Below are 19,895 nucleotides of genomic sequence, written 5' to 3'. Positions count from 1 at the left end.
ATTTTGAATTTTTTTCATTCCAATTTGGAGCGAAGCCTCAAAATACCAAAATTCTCCTCAAAAGAAAATTCTGAGAAGAAAGTAGTTTTCGATTCATTGAAACATTTCATTTCGACAAAAAAAAAACACAGCACAACACAAATTAAAAAAAAAAAAAAAAGCCCAAAACCAAAAGTTGTTACATAATGAAAAATCAAAACGTTTCATTCTGAAAATGTCAAAATGGGACATTTCAACATTTTGGGAATTCTTTTCCACGGTTTTTCTCCAAAGCAGAAAATGTGATTAAATCAACCTGATTTTGTGAAGCGTTTTGATTTGGGTGAAAAATGGTTCCATCTGCATTTTTCCATCCAGCTCTAATGAGCTTCTTATAGCCAAAATGGTGCTGTCCCAGCTGAATTGCTGTGGGTCAGTTTAACCTCATTTAGGGTGGGATTTGAAGCCTTTCTGGCTAACATTGTGGTACATGAGCATACTTCTCACTGGTACGAGAGCGCTGGCAAAAATCACAAGCATGTAACAGAGCCCTGTTCATGGCAGGTGGGTGAACTTCCTCTCAGCCGTATCTTGCCCATGTCAGCTGGGACTCCCGAAGCATGAGCTTCCTCCCAGCAGAATCCTGCCCATGCACGTTGGACACATGGAAATTCCCGATCCTATCACGCCAATTGTCCCTCTAATCCAGTGTCCTGTATCTTATTACACACATACATTTTAAATCCTTTACTGGAAACCTACTGTGCTCTTTGCTTCAGTAATAGTAGACCAGCAGAGTAAGGTACCTTGCACTAGTAGGACTCCAGTCGTGAGAGCTTGCACATAGCAGAGCGGTGCCCAGGCCTGTTAGGTCTCCAGCAGTGCCCAGCCGGAAACCTAGCCCTGTGAGTTTTCTAACAGCAGTGCTCCGGGATTTCAGTGGTGTGAAATTTATCACAGCACTGCCCAGCCAGGGTGTCCATCACGTGAGTGTCTTCCCAGATGCCTACCAGTGAGTGCCATTAGAGCCTGTCCTCCCCTCCCCTCGGGTCTGTAAAGTGGCCAGGTCTAGGGTGGAGATTTTCAAAGCCAATCAGGGGAGTTAGCCACACAACTGTCATCAGAATGAACGAATCCTTTGATTCCCCCTGGTGTTTCTGGAAGGGGATATTTCTTCCAAGATCCCTCTTCTAGCTGTTCAATGCACCAGAAGCTAAATGCACCCCAGATGCATAACTCTACTGAAGTCAATGGAGTTACACCAGGGATTAATTTAAGTCCCAGGGGCCTGGTTTTTGTTACCCCAGTATTAAATTGGTGGGACTCCCTTGACTTCATTGGAGCCACACTTGGATAAAACTGGTGTTACAGAATGAAGATCCTTTATCTTAAGGTTGCCTCAACGTTCCTTGGCACTTCAGTTCCTGAAGACGCTGGACTGGTATTGACAATTGAGACTGTGTAAATATCAGTCTCCTAAGCTAATGGATCAGAGCCAGCTGATAATTCCCTCGCATGGCAGACGTGTGATTACGGAGACCAGCCAATGCGCCATCTGGGTTAAGTGTCTAACGATGCTAATCCTGATCTGTGGTGTCCAGCCTCACGTGGGTTTCTTTTGTTTTTCTCTTGTAGTCTGTCCACTCACTCATCGGTGACTTCAAGGATCCCCCCACTGCTAAATACAGGGCTGCTCATGTCTTCTTCACTGACTGTAAGTATGCTGCCTCCGTCCCTCTCCCTCCATCTCCAATGTCTCGTTGTCTGGAATCCCGACAAACCGTGATTTCCAGAATGCCAAGGAGATGCAGGAGTGTGGCAGTAAACAAGCAAGTCTTGCATGCAGGAGATTTGCAGCGACCTTTGCCTGAGATTTGTAAAATTCCCCAAAGAATCCTAGAAATCAGAGCTGGGGAAAGCCCTGTTTGGGAATCCAGTTCACCCCCTTCCCCTCCCCCCCCCATCCAGTGCAAGTTTGTTCTCTGCGATATACATGCAAATACTGTATCTAATCCAAATAACTCATGCAACAGAGCTTTCACCAGTTCCTGTGGGAAGCTATTGAACAATCTAATTAGGTCTTATTGTTAGAAAATATTTCCTATGTTCAGCCTTCACTCACATTCATCCCCCTACTCCTGATCATCCCCTCTGGGGCCAGGTGTTTCTGGAAGGGGATATTTCTTCCAAGATCCCTCTTCTAGCTGTTCAATGCACCAGAAGCTAAATGCACCCCAGATGCATAACTCTACTGAAGTCAATGGAGTTACACCAGGGATTAATTTAAGTCCCAGGGGCCTGATTTTTGTTACCCCAGTATTAAAATGGTGGGACTCCCTTTACTTCATTGGAGCCACACTTGGATAAAACTGGTGTTACAGAATGGTTACTCATGGCCCACATGCTTAATGGCACTGCTGCATTTTTGCACTGGACACTGCAAGTCATATTCTGCTCTGTTATACTGGTGTAGCTCTGGAATAGCCCCGCTGCTGATGTCAGTAACGTAACTCTGGCATTACACTTTGTCACAAAGATTAGAATGCATCCCCCTGGGGTGTCATTTCTTTGCATTGTTTCCGAGGAGAAGATGGCGGGGGCATCGGTGAGTGGATTGCTGCTGAGGTTGTCCCCAGAGGCAAAGAGAAACCTAGGTTGGAGCTAGTGCAGAGGACAGGAGATAGGTTTATAATGGAGACTTTGGAAACCATGTGGGATTATCACCTAGCGAATAATGTCATGGCTGGAAAATTGCAGCCTGGTGATTGTGAGCAAACAGCATGAGCTCAGATGGTACCAAAGCAGGGTGCTCCGTGGTCTGGGGAGTGACTTGGAATTGGTAGGAAAAGTTGAAAAGGCTTCCTTTGCCTATCTGCACGGTACCGAACCACCTCATCCCCTGGCTACACGGCAGAGGGGACAGAACAAACTTGCAAGGCATCAGAACTTCAGGCCTGATCCAAAGCCCACTCAAGTCAATGGAAAGTTTCCCATTGCTTCAGTGGGATTTGGATCAGGCCCTTTATTTGCTGCTGCTATTAACAGACGAGAAAGCATTGATTCCCTAAATAATGGGACTTCCTCCTCTCAACACAGGTCGTTCCAAGGATCCAGAAAAGGCCATTTCACTTCCTCCCTCCTCTTTAAATAACAGCTTTCCCATCTCTCCTCTCGTCCTCTGTCACCTCTCTGGGGTCTATCAAAGCAGGACTGAAGGCCCTCTGGTTTTATCTTCGTTCTGAGAAGGTCTGTTCATCAGGGCCAGCTTGGTAACTGACAGGGCCTCAGCCGCTCGCTGGCAGAGATTTATTACTCTTCCAGTCTCACCAAGAGAGTGGGGAGTTCAATAAATTGCCTCTCCTTTAAGTGCCACCCTGGGGAACAGGGATACTGATGGAGAGATAGCATGGTCCAGGGGGTGGGCTGGGGGCATTCAAGAAACCTGCGTTCTAGTCCTGGCTCTACCATTGACCTGCTCTTTGAGCTGGAGCAAGTCACTTCATCCTTGTGTTTCCCTTCCTGGCCTTTGTTTCGATTGCAAGTTTTTTGAGGCAGGGGCTCTCTTTCACATTATGTGTTTGTACAGCATCTAGCACCATGGGGCCCTGTGAGAACAGTAGCCTAGCAGCAACATTACAGGCATAAGAGGCAGGAAATCTCCCCAGCTCTTCCTGTGCAATTATGGGCCCCTCATTGCACCTCTCGGAGCCTGTTTCTGATCTATCATCACTATTGCCCTGTCTTATGTCAACATGTATGTCATTGTCATGGCCATAGTATCTTTGCACTCCCCAGGGAGGCCAGAGTCATTAACAATGTGCGTAAAACGCTTTGAGATGCTGGGCTAGAGAAGGCAGATTAATGCTATGGTGGCAGCCCCCAGGTTGTTGAGTGTTCACTTGGCTGGGGGTCTCTCAGTTGGATCGCTGGTTCTCACAGCTGTTGCCTATTGTCTCAAGAGTGTTTTGTGGACACTAGACTGAGACCATCCACCCCTCTCTGGATTTATCGGGGCCTTTCTTAGGGTGGGTTCGATACCTGTGTGGTTTTGACCTTAATTTTGGCCTTTGGTCATGCGGCACCCAAGGATTTAAAACTACTGCTGAATGTAACGCTTCTCCTCCTCTTTCCAGCCTGCCCCGACGCCCTGTTTAACGAATTGGTGAAATCTCGTGCGGCCAAAGTCATCAAGACCCTGACGGAAATCAATATAGCCTTCCTTCCCTACGAGTCCCAGGTGAGTCCGGGGGCAAAGCACAGAGATCATCATCCTAGCAATCCTTCCCTCGCAGACCCAGGCGCACGGCAAGGGAGGCTGGAAAGGAAGATATTCTAGGTTTGCTAACTGCGGGGAGGGTGACCGCACGGCCTGCGATTATTGGGACAGTCCCACTATTGGGGCTTTATCTTATGGAGATAACTCTACCCCGCTCCTCCCCCAACAAAAAAAGGGTCCCGATTTTTCACACTTGCTCTCTGGTTGGCCTAGCTAAGGGTTACAACCCCCCTGGGTTTTTCCGGTAGCCCTGGAGGATGAGGGCTTATGGCACAGCCTGAAATGAGATAAATTCCTAACCGCCTTTTCCCAGGGCAGGTTCTTTACCTCCTGCCCTGCTCTCTCAGACTTGTCTCCTTTGATTATTTCTCAAGGCTGATCCTTCGTTGTGTATTAACCCTGCGCCCCACCCCGGCCCCCCCCCCCCGCCCCCCCCCCCATCGCCTGTCATTGGCGGGCTCTTTGGGCACCCCCAGGGAGGGGCCGGGAGGGGTGAAACCTGTGCCATCTGCTGTGGCCCTGTGGGGGGCGGCCCATGTGACTAGGAACAGATGGCAGTAAACGTGCAGAGCCATTAACTCTTTAAATCCCAAACGTTGCAAGGATTTGCCTCGCTGCCCAAACCAAATGTGCCCACGGAGAATAAACCTCTGCCAGCAGCTGGGACTAGAATTTGGTATCTTCTTAGCCTGAGCTGTCCTGGCCCCCGGGTGCAGAAATGAGGTGGTTTCCCCACCCCTCCACGCCTGCTAAACTACAGATAGAAACATGCTCCTAGGGCTGCAGGGAATGGATCTGAGTCTGCTTCTCAGCTCCTGCTCCTGCTACCACCTGGGGGGTCCTGCCTGAGCGAGCGTGGGAGTTTACACTGGGAGGCTGATGTGAGGGAGAGAGACAGCACGGTCTCATGGACAGGGCACTGGGCTGGGAATCAGGAGACCTGAGACCCAGTTCCCAGTCCTACCAGTGACCTGCTGCATGACCTTGGGCCAAGCCCCCACATGGGGAGGAAAGGATACACTTCACTGGGGCCCGGAGACCCTGGGGGGCCCAGCCCAGGCTGCAACCCCCATTACTCCGATTACGGGTGGGGGTCTGTGTTAAAAGTTTGTACTGGGCCCAAGAAAATTATGCTTGGGCCCTGCCTTGGGCAAGTCTGTGCGCCTCAGTTTCCCCGGCCTTTTCTGTTCGGAGCGAGGCATGGACGTGTCTCTTGTGATGTGTGTGATTTTACGCTCTGCCTCTGGGAGGTCCAGCGCGTAACTGGCAGCCTGGGGAAGGGACTGGTGTGGCTATAGCCACCTCTGTCTTCTCCTGATTCTGAGCTGAAAGGTGGCAAACCCCAGGCACGCACAGAATCACTGTGGCATCATCCCGCACAGCCCCATCCCCTCCAGCGTCCGGCCCTGCCCCCAGCACGCCCCCGGGCCAGAGTTTGTGGAGGGGGGGGCCTTGTGGCAGGTCTTACTCGGTTTCGGCGGTGGGGAAATTCTCCCCCAGCTTGAACCAGGGCTTTTATGGTCCCTTGCCCATTGCACCAGCATAAAAGGGGCCAAAGCAAGAGGGAAAATTCCTCACTATGTGTCTACACAGCACCTATCACAACAGGGCCCCGGTCTCAGTTGGGAGTCTCCGGGCACAACCGTGTGATGGCTAATAATAATGGCAATAGGTGAGGTGCTGCAGGATCTACTCTTATGATTTTAGTTGTCTGTAGAGTAAGGCCTGAGCAATATCCCTAAGGCCATGTCGACCCTAGCGAGCTGACAGCAGCACAGATGTCTCCACGCAGCTGCTCGCTGTAAGATCTCCCGTGTAGCCGCTCTATGCCGATGGGAGAGCGCTTTCCCGCTGGCATAATTAAACCATCCCCCAACGAGCGGTGGTAGCTATGGCGGCGGGAGATGCTCTCCCGCTGACGTAGTGCTGTCCACACCGGCACATCTGTTGGTGCAATTTACCTCGCTCGGGGGGCGGTTTCCACATCCCTGAGCGACATAAGTGCTAATGTAGACATAGCCTAATCCCAAGCATCCCTGAGCTCTGGGGGGGTGTGAACACCCAACACAAACCCAGATCCACATTTTGCAAACAGCTCCGCTCTTTCTGACAGGCTCAGGCCAGCCCTGGGTCCAAACACCCTTTGGGAGGGTTGAAATCTGGACCCCCACCTGAACGTTCTCTCTCCGCTTTGGGTGCCTGACCCCTGTGTTCTTGGGGCCCCTATTCTGTGGTGCTATAGCGTTGCAGGTGGTAGGCTCTTCTCTGGCCTGGGCAGCGCATGGCGGGGGACGCGGGCAGCCATCTTGCTATGGCTCTGAGCCGGCACAGGGGCATTGTGTCTGCTGGGGAGGAATTCGTCTCCATACAGCAGTGAGCCGGTCTGGATCTTTTCCAGGCAGCCAGCTGTGTCTAGTCAAACAGGAGGCTTATTTGCGAGTGGCAATTATCAGTGATCCCTTCATCTGTCTCTGTCCTCACCCTGTTCCGTCCCTCTTTGCCGGCTGGATCCATACGTGGCTGATTTGCCTGCCCTCAGCCCACTGCTGGCTGTTGGGTTCATCCGCTGCCGCAGTGCCATGACGGGGGCACACTGGCGTTAGGCGACAGTTCTGGAAATTCCCCCTTTGTTTTTGATGCAACCCTTGAGATGCGACTGTGACGGCCCCTATCTTGGCCGACACCTTGGGGATTAAACTGGGCCCGTCTAGAGCCAAAAGCATGAGCTGCTAAATCTCCCGACCTAGTACAGTAACGTACCCTCCGCGGACTGGGCCTACAGGGAGACTTGCAACACACACGGACACGTGTTACCGTGGTGGGCTGGCAGGGCTGGTGCCACGTCAGAAGGGGAGAATTATTTGGCATCAGCATAAAAACAAATCATTACAATGTTGGGACCAGTTAGGGTCCCCTTCCCTGCACCCCTTCATTGTACCTTGGAGATGGGGAGAACTGACCCTTCCTCGCAATAAGCCAGTGTCATCCCATAAATCTTCCACCGGGGAGGACACGTCAGTGTCACGCGCCTGCCCCCGAGCCCGTCTGTGCACCTTAGATTCGTTGCCTCAGCCAGGAAATGTCTCCAACCTCCTTGCGTTTCCACCAAGGCCTAATTTTAGACCAGCCGCCAAAGGCTTTTGAAGGGGACTTTGCCACGTGAGCGTAACACGGCAACGGCTCAATGAGGCATTCGACTCAACTGCGCGGGGCCGCTGGGGAGGGATGCTGTGTGGGGCACAGGTTCGGACCACGCATTTAAAACAAGCTGCCTTCTGCCTGGCTCTGGGGGAAGTTGAAGACCCCACAGTGCTTCTTCAGGGCAAGCAGAGGCGAGCTATAGCCTGCCGGCCATAGCCCCCTTCTCTGGAAAGCTGGTGCTTGTGCCGAGTTGTTGGATTTCCCTACAGACTTGCACCAGTCACGGGTGGGATGTTGCAAAGTGCGGTACAATGCCTTGAGTATGACAAGGACTAGAAGAGCATTGCTCTAGATGCGCGGCTGTGTTGCCAAGTGGGTAGAGCAGTTAACTGGGACTCAAGAGACCTTTGGTTCTATCCCTGGCTCTGCCACTGGCCTGCATGGGCAAGTCTCTTCATCTCCCCCTGACTCAGTTTCCCCATCTGCAAGATGGGGATAAAGCACTGACCTCCTGTGAGATCTACTGCTGGAAAGTGCTATGTAAGATCTTGGTACCATTATTACTGGCCGTGTGACTCCCGCTAGCCCCGTCTTCTCTAGGCCATTCCTTGGGTGCTCTCAGTGTTGCATTCACATTGATGCTCAACTTCCGCCATTCCCGTCCCATCCAGGTTTACTCCTTGGATTCTGCCGATTCTTTCCAAAGCTTCTACAGCCCCCACAAGACCCAGATGAAGAACCCGATCCTGGAACGGCTGGCCGAACAGATTGCCACGCTGTGTGCCACCCTGAAGGAATATCCAGCTGTCCGATACAGAGGGTAAGGCTGTGCCCGTGGGGTGGGCTGAGCTGGAGGCTTCTCCTTGAAGTATCTATTCAGTGAGAACATTGGCCGGTCCCCACCCTACACCTCCCCAACGGGACAGGGCTGGAATTACTCCCTGTCATCTGTTAATTCTCCAGAGTAGATCAAAGACTTGCCAAAGTTCCAGGCGATTGTCCATTTCTCCTCCTGCCCAAATCCTTCTTCACTTCCATTTGCCCAATGGCAGTTTCCACCTGTTCCCTGCTGAGAATCCTTCCTTCCTCGTGTGTTATCCCTACCCAAGAAAAAAACCAACTTCCTCCGCCTGAGAAAAGTAGGAAGGTGAGCGCTGCGCTCGCCGCAGCTGAGCCTATCACACTGCAGTGGGGCGGGTGCCATGATGAAGACGGTGAGTGCTCCCCAGGGAGAAGTGGGCCGAGCAGAAGAAATCTGCTAAAGCCCCGGAGGTGTGCTTCATAGGTGTGGTGAGAGCATCCAGCCCGCATCTTCTCCGTGTGCTCTCCCAGGGTTTTACAGGGAGACCGACTGTAAACAGAACTGTGGCCCACACAGCCTCTCTCCTATCTTACTGCTCCCACATGTGCCCTGAACTACATACCGCTCGGAAATGAGAAGCTGCTAAAACAGTCCGATGTAAGATAGCTACAAGGGTGGGATTTTTCACCAGGCTCAAACACAATCAAACACTCACCCTAGGCTGGGAGGTGCATGAGTAATGAAATGACTTTGCACCTTTCTTTCCCTCCCTCCTTTGCTAGAGATTACAAAGACAATGCCATGCTGGCCCAGCTAATCCAGGACAAACTGGATGCCTACAAGGCTGACGATCCAACCATGGGCGAGGTGAGTACGAGCTGCAGGGTGCTGGACACTGGCTGTAGCCGTTAGAAGAACAGCAGGAGGTCACGAAAGCTCTGGTTTTACTTGTGGACTTGTCTGTGCGCGTGCACTTAGTGAAGTGGTGAGAGCCTAGTATGTAGCAGTAAGACGAGCAGCTTCCGGTACCAGGAGAAGGAAGACAACTGCAATCTTAGATGATTAATAATCGTAATTTGCATTACGGCAGCATCTAAAAGTCCAAACCAAGATCAGGAACCCATAGTGCTAGGCGCTGTACGCACATAGTAAGCGAGAGAATCCCTGCACCAAGGAGCTTACAGCTAAATAGACGAGACTGTCATGGTGGTGGAGGGGCAGCAGACACAGAGCTGAAGTGCCCAGCCCACGATCACACAAGTTAGCTGCAGAGCCAAAAACCACCACCCATGTGTCCTCGTTCAGTGCCTTCTCCACCAGCCTCTCAAATTCGCCTCATGGGCTGCATGACTTGGGGGATAGGGAAGTGGCTTTTCATTTCAATTCACCTCGAATTTGAGCTCTCGGTCAATAAATTCAGCCTAGACACGACCTCAGATCAGATGCTGCTGTGCGTGTGTAGAGAGGCTCTGCCTGGAGCCCTCTGCTGACGGCGCTCTTGCAGTAGAAGCACGGAGAGCACTCTGGTTCCTGAGGTTCTCTTAGCATCAGGCGGGGAGCATTGCCTTGGCACAGCGATGTCCCACGGACGCTAGATCTGCTTGTGGAGCAGGGGGTGGAGGGCCATTGCATGATCTCCTGCGCTGCACTAGGACACTGGAAGCAACATGAAACTCCCTGTTCAGTGTGAGTGTTTGCACCTGTTCCGAGCCAAAGGGGAACAATTCTAGTGTTGCTTTACGCTTGTGCCTGAAAACTCAGGCTGGAAAGGACCATTCTGATCTCATCTAGGCCAACCTCTGTGTTCTGGAGCAGCGATTCCTGCATCCAGACCAATAGCAGGGGGCTGAACCTCAGCCCATCTCGGCGAGGGGCCTCTAGTTTTCCCAGTAATGGCGCTAATCGATGGAGTATCTGCCCCACTTCTCAGCAACAACCATTTGCTCTTTGTTTTGGCAGGGTCCGGACAAAGCTCGCTCCCAGCTCCTCATTCTGGACCGTGGCTTTGATCCTTCCTCTCCTGTGTTGCATGAACTCACATTCCAGGCTATGAGTTACGACCTGCTGCCCATCGAGAACGACGTCTACAAGTGAGTACGGTGGCAGCAGCCCATGAGGTGCAACGTACATTACCCCTTAACCCCTGCAGCGCTGGCACGTCCCGGCCTGATGGACCCTGAAGAAGTCACTGACTTGACCCGTGCTATGAATGTTTGGCGCTCTGGCTCCAGGGGACACCCAGACTGGACATGTTCAAAAGCCACGTCCAGATACTTTGGCCTGAACCTCTGCCTCGACTGGTTTTACCTGCTGGACAGTTGACTGAATTGTGCGAAATAATTACCGTAGGCAGAGCCCTTAAAGACCTCCAGCTGAGAGATGCAGTGCAGTCTGAGTGGGATAGTTTAAAGAGCAATGGGATACTTCCAGGCTTTGGGAATACACACTAACCGTTAATGAAGGGCATGTCATTTTCATACTTAGGAGTATAAAAATCTATAGAACTCATGGAAGTCGTGAGCCGCGGGAAATTGTGCTTTTTCATTGCAAACTTCTATTATTATTCATAACTATTTGTGTTAGGGTAATTGCTAGAAGCCTCAACGGTGATCAGGCCCCCATAGCGTCAGGTGCTGTACAAACACAGTGAGTTCCTGACCTGAAGTAGATAAAACAGATAAACGGTGGGAGAAGAAACAGAGGTGAAACAACTTGCCCTACATCACCGGTAGAGTCAGGAATAAAACCAAGGTCTCCTGACCCTCAAGGCAGGGCTCTGTCTACGAGGCCACACTGCCTCACTGACCAATTTTCTTTTTTTGGGGGGGCGGGAGGTGAAATTTGCAGAAGTTTTGCTGCATCTTATCCATGGCGTATTCATCTAGTCACTAATATTGCCCCTCGTAAAAGGTGGATGAGCCAGGGAGGTGGGTCGGGTTGCTTGAGAGAATATTGTAGAGTCATAAAGAAAGTGAAAGCCCCACTCTTTGCTCTCCCAGTCCTACCCCTGGGGTGGTACGATTCCTCTCTAAACCAAAATGGCAATAGCCTGAAATGGGAGTTTTCCCCACAGTCTATTCAGGGGGTGCATGAGTCCAGTTCTGATTCTACTGGAGAGTGTAAGCAGCTAACCGCAGTGACACAGCTCCCTGGAACCATCGCAGGCCGGCTGTACACTGTCAGCCAACTTCCGTCACCTGTCATTTTACTGTTTGTACCATGACAGCAGCTAGGATCCCCAGGCCTGGACCAGGACCCCAGTGCGTTAGGCGCTGTACGAACACAGAGACAGTCCTGAGTATAATTCTACTGTGAATAAATCCCAGAACGGAGTCCCGGACCCATGTGGAGAGAAAGCACAGCACACCCCACTTGGTACATGGTCCCTGGGATGCATTGGTACAATGCCACTGAAGAGACACGCATGGGCCCTGGGAATCAGTCTTGTCTCTCCTTCTTCTGGCCTGGGGTAGGGGAGGTGCTATAGGGGATGAGGTTATCTCCATCAGAAGCAGGAGGTGACGAGTGGATTTCCCCCCCCCCACTGTCAGTCAGTTTTCCCATTCTGTGAAAAAGATTTTCACCATGAGTTTGCCCTTCTCTTTAATCCAGGTACGAGACAAGTGGCATTGGCGAGGCCAGGGTGAAGGAGGTTCTCCTCGATGAGGACGATGACCTCTGGATCACCTTACGCCACAAGCACATTGCAGAGGTGTCCCAGTGAGTGCTTTCCCTATTCCACCTGCCCGCGTGACGCGGCTGGAACAGTCCCCCTTCTCCTGGGCAGGGGCAGGCAGTTTGCTTAGTGCTTGTACTTAAAGGAACGTTGAATTAATTCCACCGGCAAGACGAGGAATGAAGGCAGGCGCTGGGCCAGCATTTCAGCACAGCTCTGCCAACGCACCTCAGTCCTGACCTGGAGTCCCCTCTGTAGCCTGGTCCTAGACTCCCACAGATCAGCCAGTGTCCTACAATCCTGATCCACAGCCCCCTGCTTTAACCAGCCAGAGCCTCCACCCATGGCTCTGTCAATGCCCTGCAGCCCCTGCCATTCCCACCGGAGCTTCCTGTGGACAGAGACTGGAAGTTATGTTTTGGTCTCTAAGGGTGCGTCTAAACGAACTTAGAGTAGATTTCCCAGCGGGGGTAGACAGACCTGCACTAGCCCCTCACTAGCAGTAACAGCATAGCCAGGAGAAGCATGGGCAGTGGGTTGGGTTAGCCACGCGAGCACATGGCTGGGGGTCCGGGCAGGTTTGTACGTGGGCGGCAAGCCCCAGCTCCTGCCCATGCTAACCTAGCGCCACTGCTCTTCCTAACACGCTAACTGGAGCAGCGCTAGCGGGGCTGTCTCCCCACACGGGGAGGTCCCCTCTCAGCTGCTGAGTAGATGCACCCTTGTAGAGACAAAGAGCAAAACCACCAGTCTTTGTTCCCTGGGGTCCTGTGTGAGGAGGATTTAGGCTGCACTGGGAAGCGGGGCACAGACCAGTGCAACACCTACCACCGGTGCTGTGAGACAGGGCCACGTTTCCCCCTCATTCCCCAGCCGGTGCAGCTCCACTCTGCTGTTTCGCTCTGTGTGTGCAGACCCTTCCTGTTGTCACCGGCAAGCCCCAGCATGCAGGGAGTGAAGGACGTGTGGCGCGGAGCAGGAAGTTCAGCACAGTATTAACCTTTGGCTGCTGCGCATCTGTTACTGCGGTCAGAGGCAGATCATCGCTATTTACTGCGCCCAGACCCACCAGAGTTTTGCAGCCCCCTCTCTTCCCCCATCCGATCAGCAAACCCCAAACCTTCCGACCCCTTCCCACCACCGTGCTGCCCAGCCACGGCCTCCTTCTCTGGGTCAGCAAGCGACACGAGAGGGCAAGGAAGGCTCTGGACTCGTCTAGTGCAGCTCTGCCTCCTGGGAGCTTGTGTCTGGAGCAATCAGCTGCCTGCTATATGGGGATGTCTCACTGCTGCGTCTTAGGATGGGGCTTGGGTTCCTAGGCCCTGGCCTTCAACCCCCCTTTTCTTCCCCCCAAGAGGCTGGGGAACGCTAGAGAGAAGGAACAGGTGAAACTGCAAGGAAGAGAGGAAGGGGGAGGGCAGGCCGGGGTTAGGGCGTCGGGCCGGAGCAGATTGCTGATCATCATACCCCCTTCTTTGCAGGGAGGTCACCCGCTCCCTAAAGGAATTTTCTTCCAGCAAGCGGATGAACACCGGCGAGAAGGTGAGGCCCTGGCTCGCGTTGGAGCTGCACTCCCGCTATCAGGTCGTGTCCCACCCCGTGCAGTGGAGCTGTGCGTTAGAGACATTCACAAGGAATGAGCAGGGAGCCGGGGTGGGGGGGAGTTAGGTTCTGCAGGGATGTTTGAGGCCCAATCCTGCAAAGCGCCAAGGACCCTCCAATCCCACCTGGCTCTAGCGGGTCCTTTTCGAAAGGAGGGGAGAGGGCAATGCTCCATCCATGTTATGCCTAGAGGCTCAAATGCGGATGAACGCCACCCTAGGCATGGTCCTGAGCCCCGGGGCAAGGGGAGGGGAGAAAGGGAGGAGGGGTTTCTCCTCTGAGGCCATCAACAGCACATTCTAGCAATACAGGACTTGCCCTCCAGGATGGTCCATCAGTTTCCTGCATCAGCCAGCGGACAATACCAGACACGTAAGGACACAGGAGTGCCAGACTGGATCAGACCTGGGGTCCATCTCATCCAGGATCTGGTCTCTGACAGTGGCCAGCACCATCTGCTTCAGAGGCAGGCGTTCCTTGCAGCTCCCCGCGATCCCCTTTCTCTAGCCTCCATCACTAGAACTCTTATCAGTGCTCATAAAGTTAGTCAGTCCAGGGGGAGACTTGGGGACCTCCTGACCACCACCACCATTCGAACAACTGCCCGAGAGAGTTACAAGGCAGGAGGTGTGACGCTCCCATTGGTGTCTTCCTCCCTGGCCTGCCTCCCTCGGGTGGCAGAGGTACAGCAGGGGAAGTCATGCCCTCTCCTTTCCTTGCAGACCACAATGAGGGACCTGTCCCAGATGCTGAAGAAGATGCCCCAGTACCAGAAAGAACTCAGCAAGGTAAAATGCATGAGGAAACCGGGTGGCTGCTCACCAAAAGGAATCGGGGCATGAACAACCTGCCCTATAACAGGTCGAAAACTGGCCTTCTGCCTTCAGCTAAGGCGGCAGTTCTCACACGGAGGTCGGTGGGCCAGCAGTGACCAGAGGAGCCCTTGCTGGTGGTCCATCGAGAGACTTCTGTTAAGGCCCAAGTGGTTGGTTGGGGAAGCAGGAGGAGAGAGGGCCTGCACAGGAAACTGGGCAGGGAATCGTCCTCATGTGGAAGGAAGTAGCTGGGAACCACTTTGTTAAACTTTCTACATGATTATTACAGTAGAGCTTAGAGGTCTCGCCTGAGATCAAGGCCCCTTGTGTGAGGAACTGTACAGATACAGAGTAGGAGTCAGCCCTGGCCCCAGAGAGTTTAAAAAAATAAAAGAAAGACAGGAAAAACTGGGCAAGAGGAAAAGTGACATGCCTGGAGTCTAGAACCCTAGAGCTGGGGCTGAAACTAGGTCTCCTGTCCACAGCTCAGTCTATAACCTCATGTATGGTCCATGTCATTCATTCTCCTGGGGAAAGGTGATGGTGATAAGAGGGCTGAGGAGGAGGAGGAGGAAGAGGAACCACTAGCTTAGCTTTAGCAAAAGCTCTGAGAGTAGCTAGACATCCCAGACTTGGTTTTCCAGGGACATCTCTAGTGGCACAGCTACAAATGGATGTTTTCCGCAGAGCCCTGCGGCTGGGAGATCAGAGAGAGAGTGGCAGGCTCGGGGGCCAGCCCGGGGGCAGAGTTCATGTGATGACTGTTCACACGTACGCTCAAATTACAGGGCCAGACCCTCCGCAGGTGGAAGTCAGTACCCAGTTTCTCCAAAGCGGAGGCTCTGGCCCCCCGACTGCTGCTGCCGCTGCTAGGAGTGTCTCTGTACCTCTTGTGTCTCCTTAGTACTCGACTCACCTGCACCTAGCTGAAGACTGCATGAAGCACTACCAAGGCACTGTGGATAAGCTCTGCCGAGTTGAGCAGGTATTGGTCTCCTCTCTGTCCCTCTCCCCCCTGCCACCACCCCATGCAGTCACCCCCAACTCAAGGGCAGTCTCGGAGCCCAAAGGTCCTGCAGAACCCAGCGGCAAATTCCTCCTTCACCAGGGCACACATCTCCCCAGGCCTCCCGGGGCTATTCTTGGGGAGGTTTTAGTGCCATGCTGCCTGGTCTTTGCACGCTAGAGGCTCGGTTGCAGGAGCCAGGACCGCGACTGCAGTCAGACCTGGCTGTGCCAAGAGGCCGAGCCCTACGCTGCCAGGCTGACGGCAGCCCAGAACGGCCAGAGTTTGTGCTTTTGATTTCGACACCGTTTGTTCCCCCTTCCCAGAAGCTCCCTGGCCGCATATCAAATCCTTCCCAGGTGGGAAAGCAAAACTCTCCAGAGGCAGGAGTAAATGGGTCTTTTGTCGAGCTTCCAACTAGTCTCTCCCTCCTCCGCACACCCAGTAAAAGGGGCCGGGTCACTGGAGACGCTCCCCTCGATTGAGGCAATCCTCAGGCCTAGACCCTGACGCTGCAGAGAAGGGGCCTGTTCCAGGTCCAGTGTTTCAGTCTCCCTGACCTACCCAGAAGGGTGGGGTCTTTTGTCTGTCACCAGCCAAGGTGTTTCCTGACTGCCACGGTCCAAACGCTGCTCTCAGTTAAGCCGGGGCTGGGGTTTGAACCGCCTGCTCCTTGGAAGGCCAACAGCTGCACTCGGGGGGGATGGAATTTTAGCTGCCTCCTGCCACCCCCTTAGCCTCCTGCTGCAGAAGCAGATCTGGCTGCTTGTTCGCTCCCTCCGGCCCTCGTGATCCAGCTGCATCATCTAGACTGGCTTCAGTTTTCAGGCCTGTCACACAGAAAAGGCTAAAAGAAGCCAAGCATCTCCTTTTAGTCTGTGCCCCGAGGAGCCCTGCTCTGCTCCCTTGCACACTGGGAAGTGGGTGTAAGTCGGCCGAAGCGAGTCAGAGACCAGCTTCCACATCCCCCTCTGACGTTGGCCCAGAGGCTTCCTGTGGTGGCTCGCATCACGGCCCTGGAGAGGACTCCAGGAGCAAGGGGTAACGAGCGTGTGCATTCTCTGCAGGACCTGGCTATGGGCACGGATGCCGAGGGGGAGAAGATCAAGGACCCCATGAGGGCCATTGTCCCAATCCTGCTGGATGGGAACGTCAGCACTTACGACAAGATCCGCATCATCCTGCTCTACGTCTTCCTGAAAAACGGTAGTGCTGCGAGGGTGCGGGTGGTGGCGGGGGGTGGGCAGGTGGTCTCCCCTTGGCACAGAAGGCCAATGGAGAAAGACGGGGAGATGGGGAGTGAGGAAGGAGAGAGGAACAGAAGGGAAGCCGTGGGGACAGATCCCACTGTCTGCTTTTCAGACATGGAACCCAGGAGAACTGGTTGCTGAAGGGTTCAGCCCATCAGATATCAGGGAACTGGAGCTACTGTCCGACTCTGTACACCAGTAACCCACCGAAATATTCAGCCTGGGCATAGAACACCAGCTGCCCAGCTTGTAAGTGCCAAGCTGCTCCCCTCAATAGCGTCCCCACCTATCGTAATCCTAGGTCATGGATCGGCGCTTCACCGCTTTGCAAACATTCCAGCGAGACGGAGCTTTCCCAAGGGGCTGTCGCCCTCCTTCTCCGACAGACGGAGGAAACGGAGGCACGGGGAGGCGGAGTGATTGACACAAAGTCACCTAGCAGTTCCGTGACAGAGCTGGAACGAGAACCCCAATCTCCTAACCCCTTGACTTCCCCGCCAAGCCACCCAGCTTCCTGGGCTGGAGATACGCGGCAGGAGATGCAGAAGCAATGCACACAAACTGCAGCACTTTAGGGAAGAGAGCAGCTCTGGGGGAGGGAAGTGATGAAGTGACGGGGGAAGTGTATTGTTCTTGTGCTGAGTGAGGCACCTCATGATTGATGCTTACGGCTGCTGATTGATGGGTGGGGACCCCCGACCCCAGACCAGAACAGTTTCAGTTTGGGAGACTCTTCCTTGTTTGCATTCCTAGGGATCACCGAGGAAAACCTGAACAAACTGATCCAGCACGCGCAGATCCCGCCAGAGGACAGCGAGATCATCACCAACATGGCCCACCTTGGGGTGCCCATCATCACAGATGTAAGCGCCCAATGGCCCCCTGCCCCGAGTCCCTGCGTCCTACCCCAGGCACCAAGCCCAGACACGCTTGCTTATGACTGACAGAGAGACTCCCAACTATAAGTAGATCATGCCTCCAGCACTGCCAGACCGTGACTGGCTCTGGTTCTCCAATGGTCACAAGCTGTGGGATCAAGTAACACCATCCCACTAACTGTCCTGGTTTAGGATTAGCAGGATTAGGATTACATGTCTGGTAGACATCAGAGGAAGCCACTAAAATGACAGCGAAATGCTGTTGGCTATGGGATTGTAATTAAATCCAAAATGGCAGGTGTGGATTGATCTCTACAGAAGCTGGGAAGGAGGAAGTGACTGCACTTTTGTAACAAGGGGGAATTAGTGAGTCTGGGACCAGCTAATGCGCTCATCTCTGGGTCAGAAGGTTGTGGATCCAGCCCGACTGGACCTCTCTCTAGTAGAGTGGTGAGACCCCCCCGATAGTCAAGTTGTAAATGACAGAGGATCATTGAAGCATGGGGAAAGGATAAGGGACCACTCCAGTGAAGAAATGGACCCCCCCTCAGGACATCATTGGGATAGGGCTCTGGCCTTGAACTGCTATCGCTGTATTCTCTTCCACTCACACCAGTGGAGATTAACAGCTGGCTGCAGACACCTGTGGCGTGGCTGGATTAAACTGACTGTTCCCTATGACCCCCCCCACCCCGCGCGGTGATTCTCTGGGCGCTGCATAAACAGCAGGGCAGTCACTAGTGACCTGAACCCGCGGCTCCTGGGGCAGCGAGAGGCCCCGTGGAGAAACTCCATGGTGTTTTATTTCCACTCTTAGTCTTCACGGAAGGAGCTGGATGAACAGCCCTGAAGACACCAGGCAGACAAGGCCCAGGCAGCAGAAGTGCAGGCTTCCTGCTCTCCTCCATCAGTGGGGAGTGGAGGGGCCAGTCTTCATGGCCTAGTCACTCCTTGGCTTTCTGCCGAGGCTGCCGATGTGGGTGGGTGGGGAGAACACGGGGGAGATGTGGTGACAGCTTTTCTGTGGTGAACATGGGGGGGACTGAACTGCGAGCCGCGCAACTCATTTTGGTTCCTGCCAACCTGGACTGGATTTGAAAGACCGCCCTAGCAGGGAAGGGTCCATACCCCATTATCAGACCCTCCCTCCTTCTCCTCCACACCCTCCCCCCCCCCCCCTCTGAAAGCCCCTCTCTGTCCTGTAGGCTCAGTTACGGAGCCTACATTTTAAGGCCTCTCTGCATGTGTCATTTGTGTCCAGTCTACCTTGCGTCGCAGGAGCAAGCCAGAACGGAAGGAGCGTATCAGCGAGCAGACCTACCAGCTCTCACGATGGACCCCGGTCGTGAAGGACATCATGGAGGTAAATAAGGAGCATGGGGACAGTGAGGCAGGGAGAACGGGGAGTGTTGCTAGTGGGGATCTTCCATGGGATTGCTGCAAGATCCTGGAGTCTGGTGCTTAGACTGCAAGGTCTTTGGGGCAGGGACTGTCTGTTCTGAGTTTACTCATCGATTACCAGGTCAGAAGGGACCATCATGATCATCTAGTCTGACCTGCTGCACAACGCGGGCCACAGAACCTCACCCACCCACTCCAGTAATAGACCCCTCACCTAAGACACAGTTATTGACGTCCTCAAATCATGGTTTAAAAACTTCAAAGTACAGAGAATCCACCAGCAAGTGAGCCGTGCCCCATGCTGCAGAGGAAGGCGATAAAATTCCAGTGCCTTTGCCAATCTGCCCTGGGGGAAGGTTCCTTCCTGACCCCAAATATGGCGATCAGCTAAACCCTGGGCATGTGGGCAAGACTCACCAGCCTGACACCCAGCACCTCGCTCAATGGGCTCCAGTCCATGACTGGGGCTCCTAAGTGCTACAGTAAAACATAGTCATTCACCTGCTTCCAGGGCCCCAAGGTCCTTTACAGCACGGACCGTCCGGGCTGTATCCCTCAGCTCACCGAGCTGGAGAGCCACGGAGAGCGCATGCTGCACACTCTGATCTAGAGAGCAGACCTTCCCCCCATTGAGGATTGCATTTATTCAGATGTGCAGAGTGATCTGGAGCTGCGGGCACCCCACACATCTGAAAACCAGCACCCAATCACTGGCCTCTCTGTGAGCCGGTCACCCTGTATCCCTGGGCTCTGGTATCACGCGGCGAAGGTCATTCCATGGGGGAGCAGGGTGGGGAGGGGTAAGAAAACAGATGTGCTCAATTCCTCCCCAGCCCCAATCCTAAGGAATACAGAGTTCTGATCCTGCCTGGCGCCGAGAGCAGCGCTGGGTTTGAAAAGACGTTTTCCAGTCTGACCTTTCAAGGGTAATTGCCATAATAATAAACCTGCTGGCCGACCAGAATAGAGCAACCTTGCAGGCAAACTGGGGCCAAGCTGTTCTGTGCTGGACAGGTGTTAATTTCTCAGTGACGCAGGTCAGGACCCTTGTCTATGCCGCCACCTAATG

The 19,895-nt window shown here is 53.5% G+C and overlaps 1 protein-coding gene across 3 annotated transcripts in view; it reads left to right on the top strand.

The window, feature by feature from the left end:
* STXBP1 (syntaxin binding protein 1) overlaps positions 1-19,895 on the top strand; it is a 59,752-nt gene that overhangs the window by 25,199 nt on the left and 14,658 nt on the right. For all 3 annotated transcript variants that reach the window (XM_067542165.1, XM_067542164.1, XM_067542163.1), the window contains exons 5-16: positions 1,615-1,693; positions 4,113-4,216; positions 8,068-8,216; positions 8,981-9,065; positions 10,158-10,288; positions 11,811-11,918; positions 13,356-13,416; positions 14,199-14,264; positions 15,196-15,276; positions 16,365-16,503; positions 17,301-17,410; positions 18,687-18,788. In XM_067542165.1, the coding sequence (XP_067398266.1) occupies positions 1,615-1,693; positions 4,113-4,216; positions 8,068-8,216; positions 8,981-9,065; positions 10,158-10,288; positions 11,811-11,918; positions 13,356-13,416; positions 14,199-14,264; positions 15,196-15,276; positions 16,365-16,503; positions 17,301-17,410; positions 18,687-18,788 (1,215 nt within the window). The remainder of the gene's footprint in view (positions 1-1,614; positions 1,694-4,112; positions 4,217-8,067; positions 8,217-8,980; positions 9,066-10,157; positions 10,289-11,810; positions 11,919-13,355; positions 13,417-14,198; positions 14,265-15,195; positions 15,277-16,364; positions 16,504-17,300; positions 17,411-18,686; positions 18,789-19,895) is intronic.

This window comes from Emydura macquarii, unplaced genomic scaffold (assembly GCF_026122565.2).
Source record: "Emydura macquarii macquarii isolate MOO-44397 ecotype Brisbane River unplaced genomic scaffold, CSIRO-AGI_Emac_v2 contig_691, whole genome shotgun sequence".
NCBI lineage: Eukaryota > Metazoa > Chordata > Testudines > Chelidae > Emydura > Emydura macquarii.
This window is presented reverse-complemented; position numbering and strand designations above follow the sequence as displayed.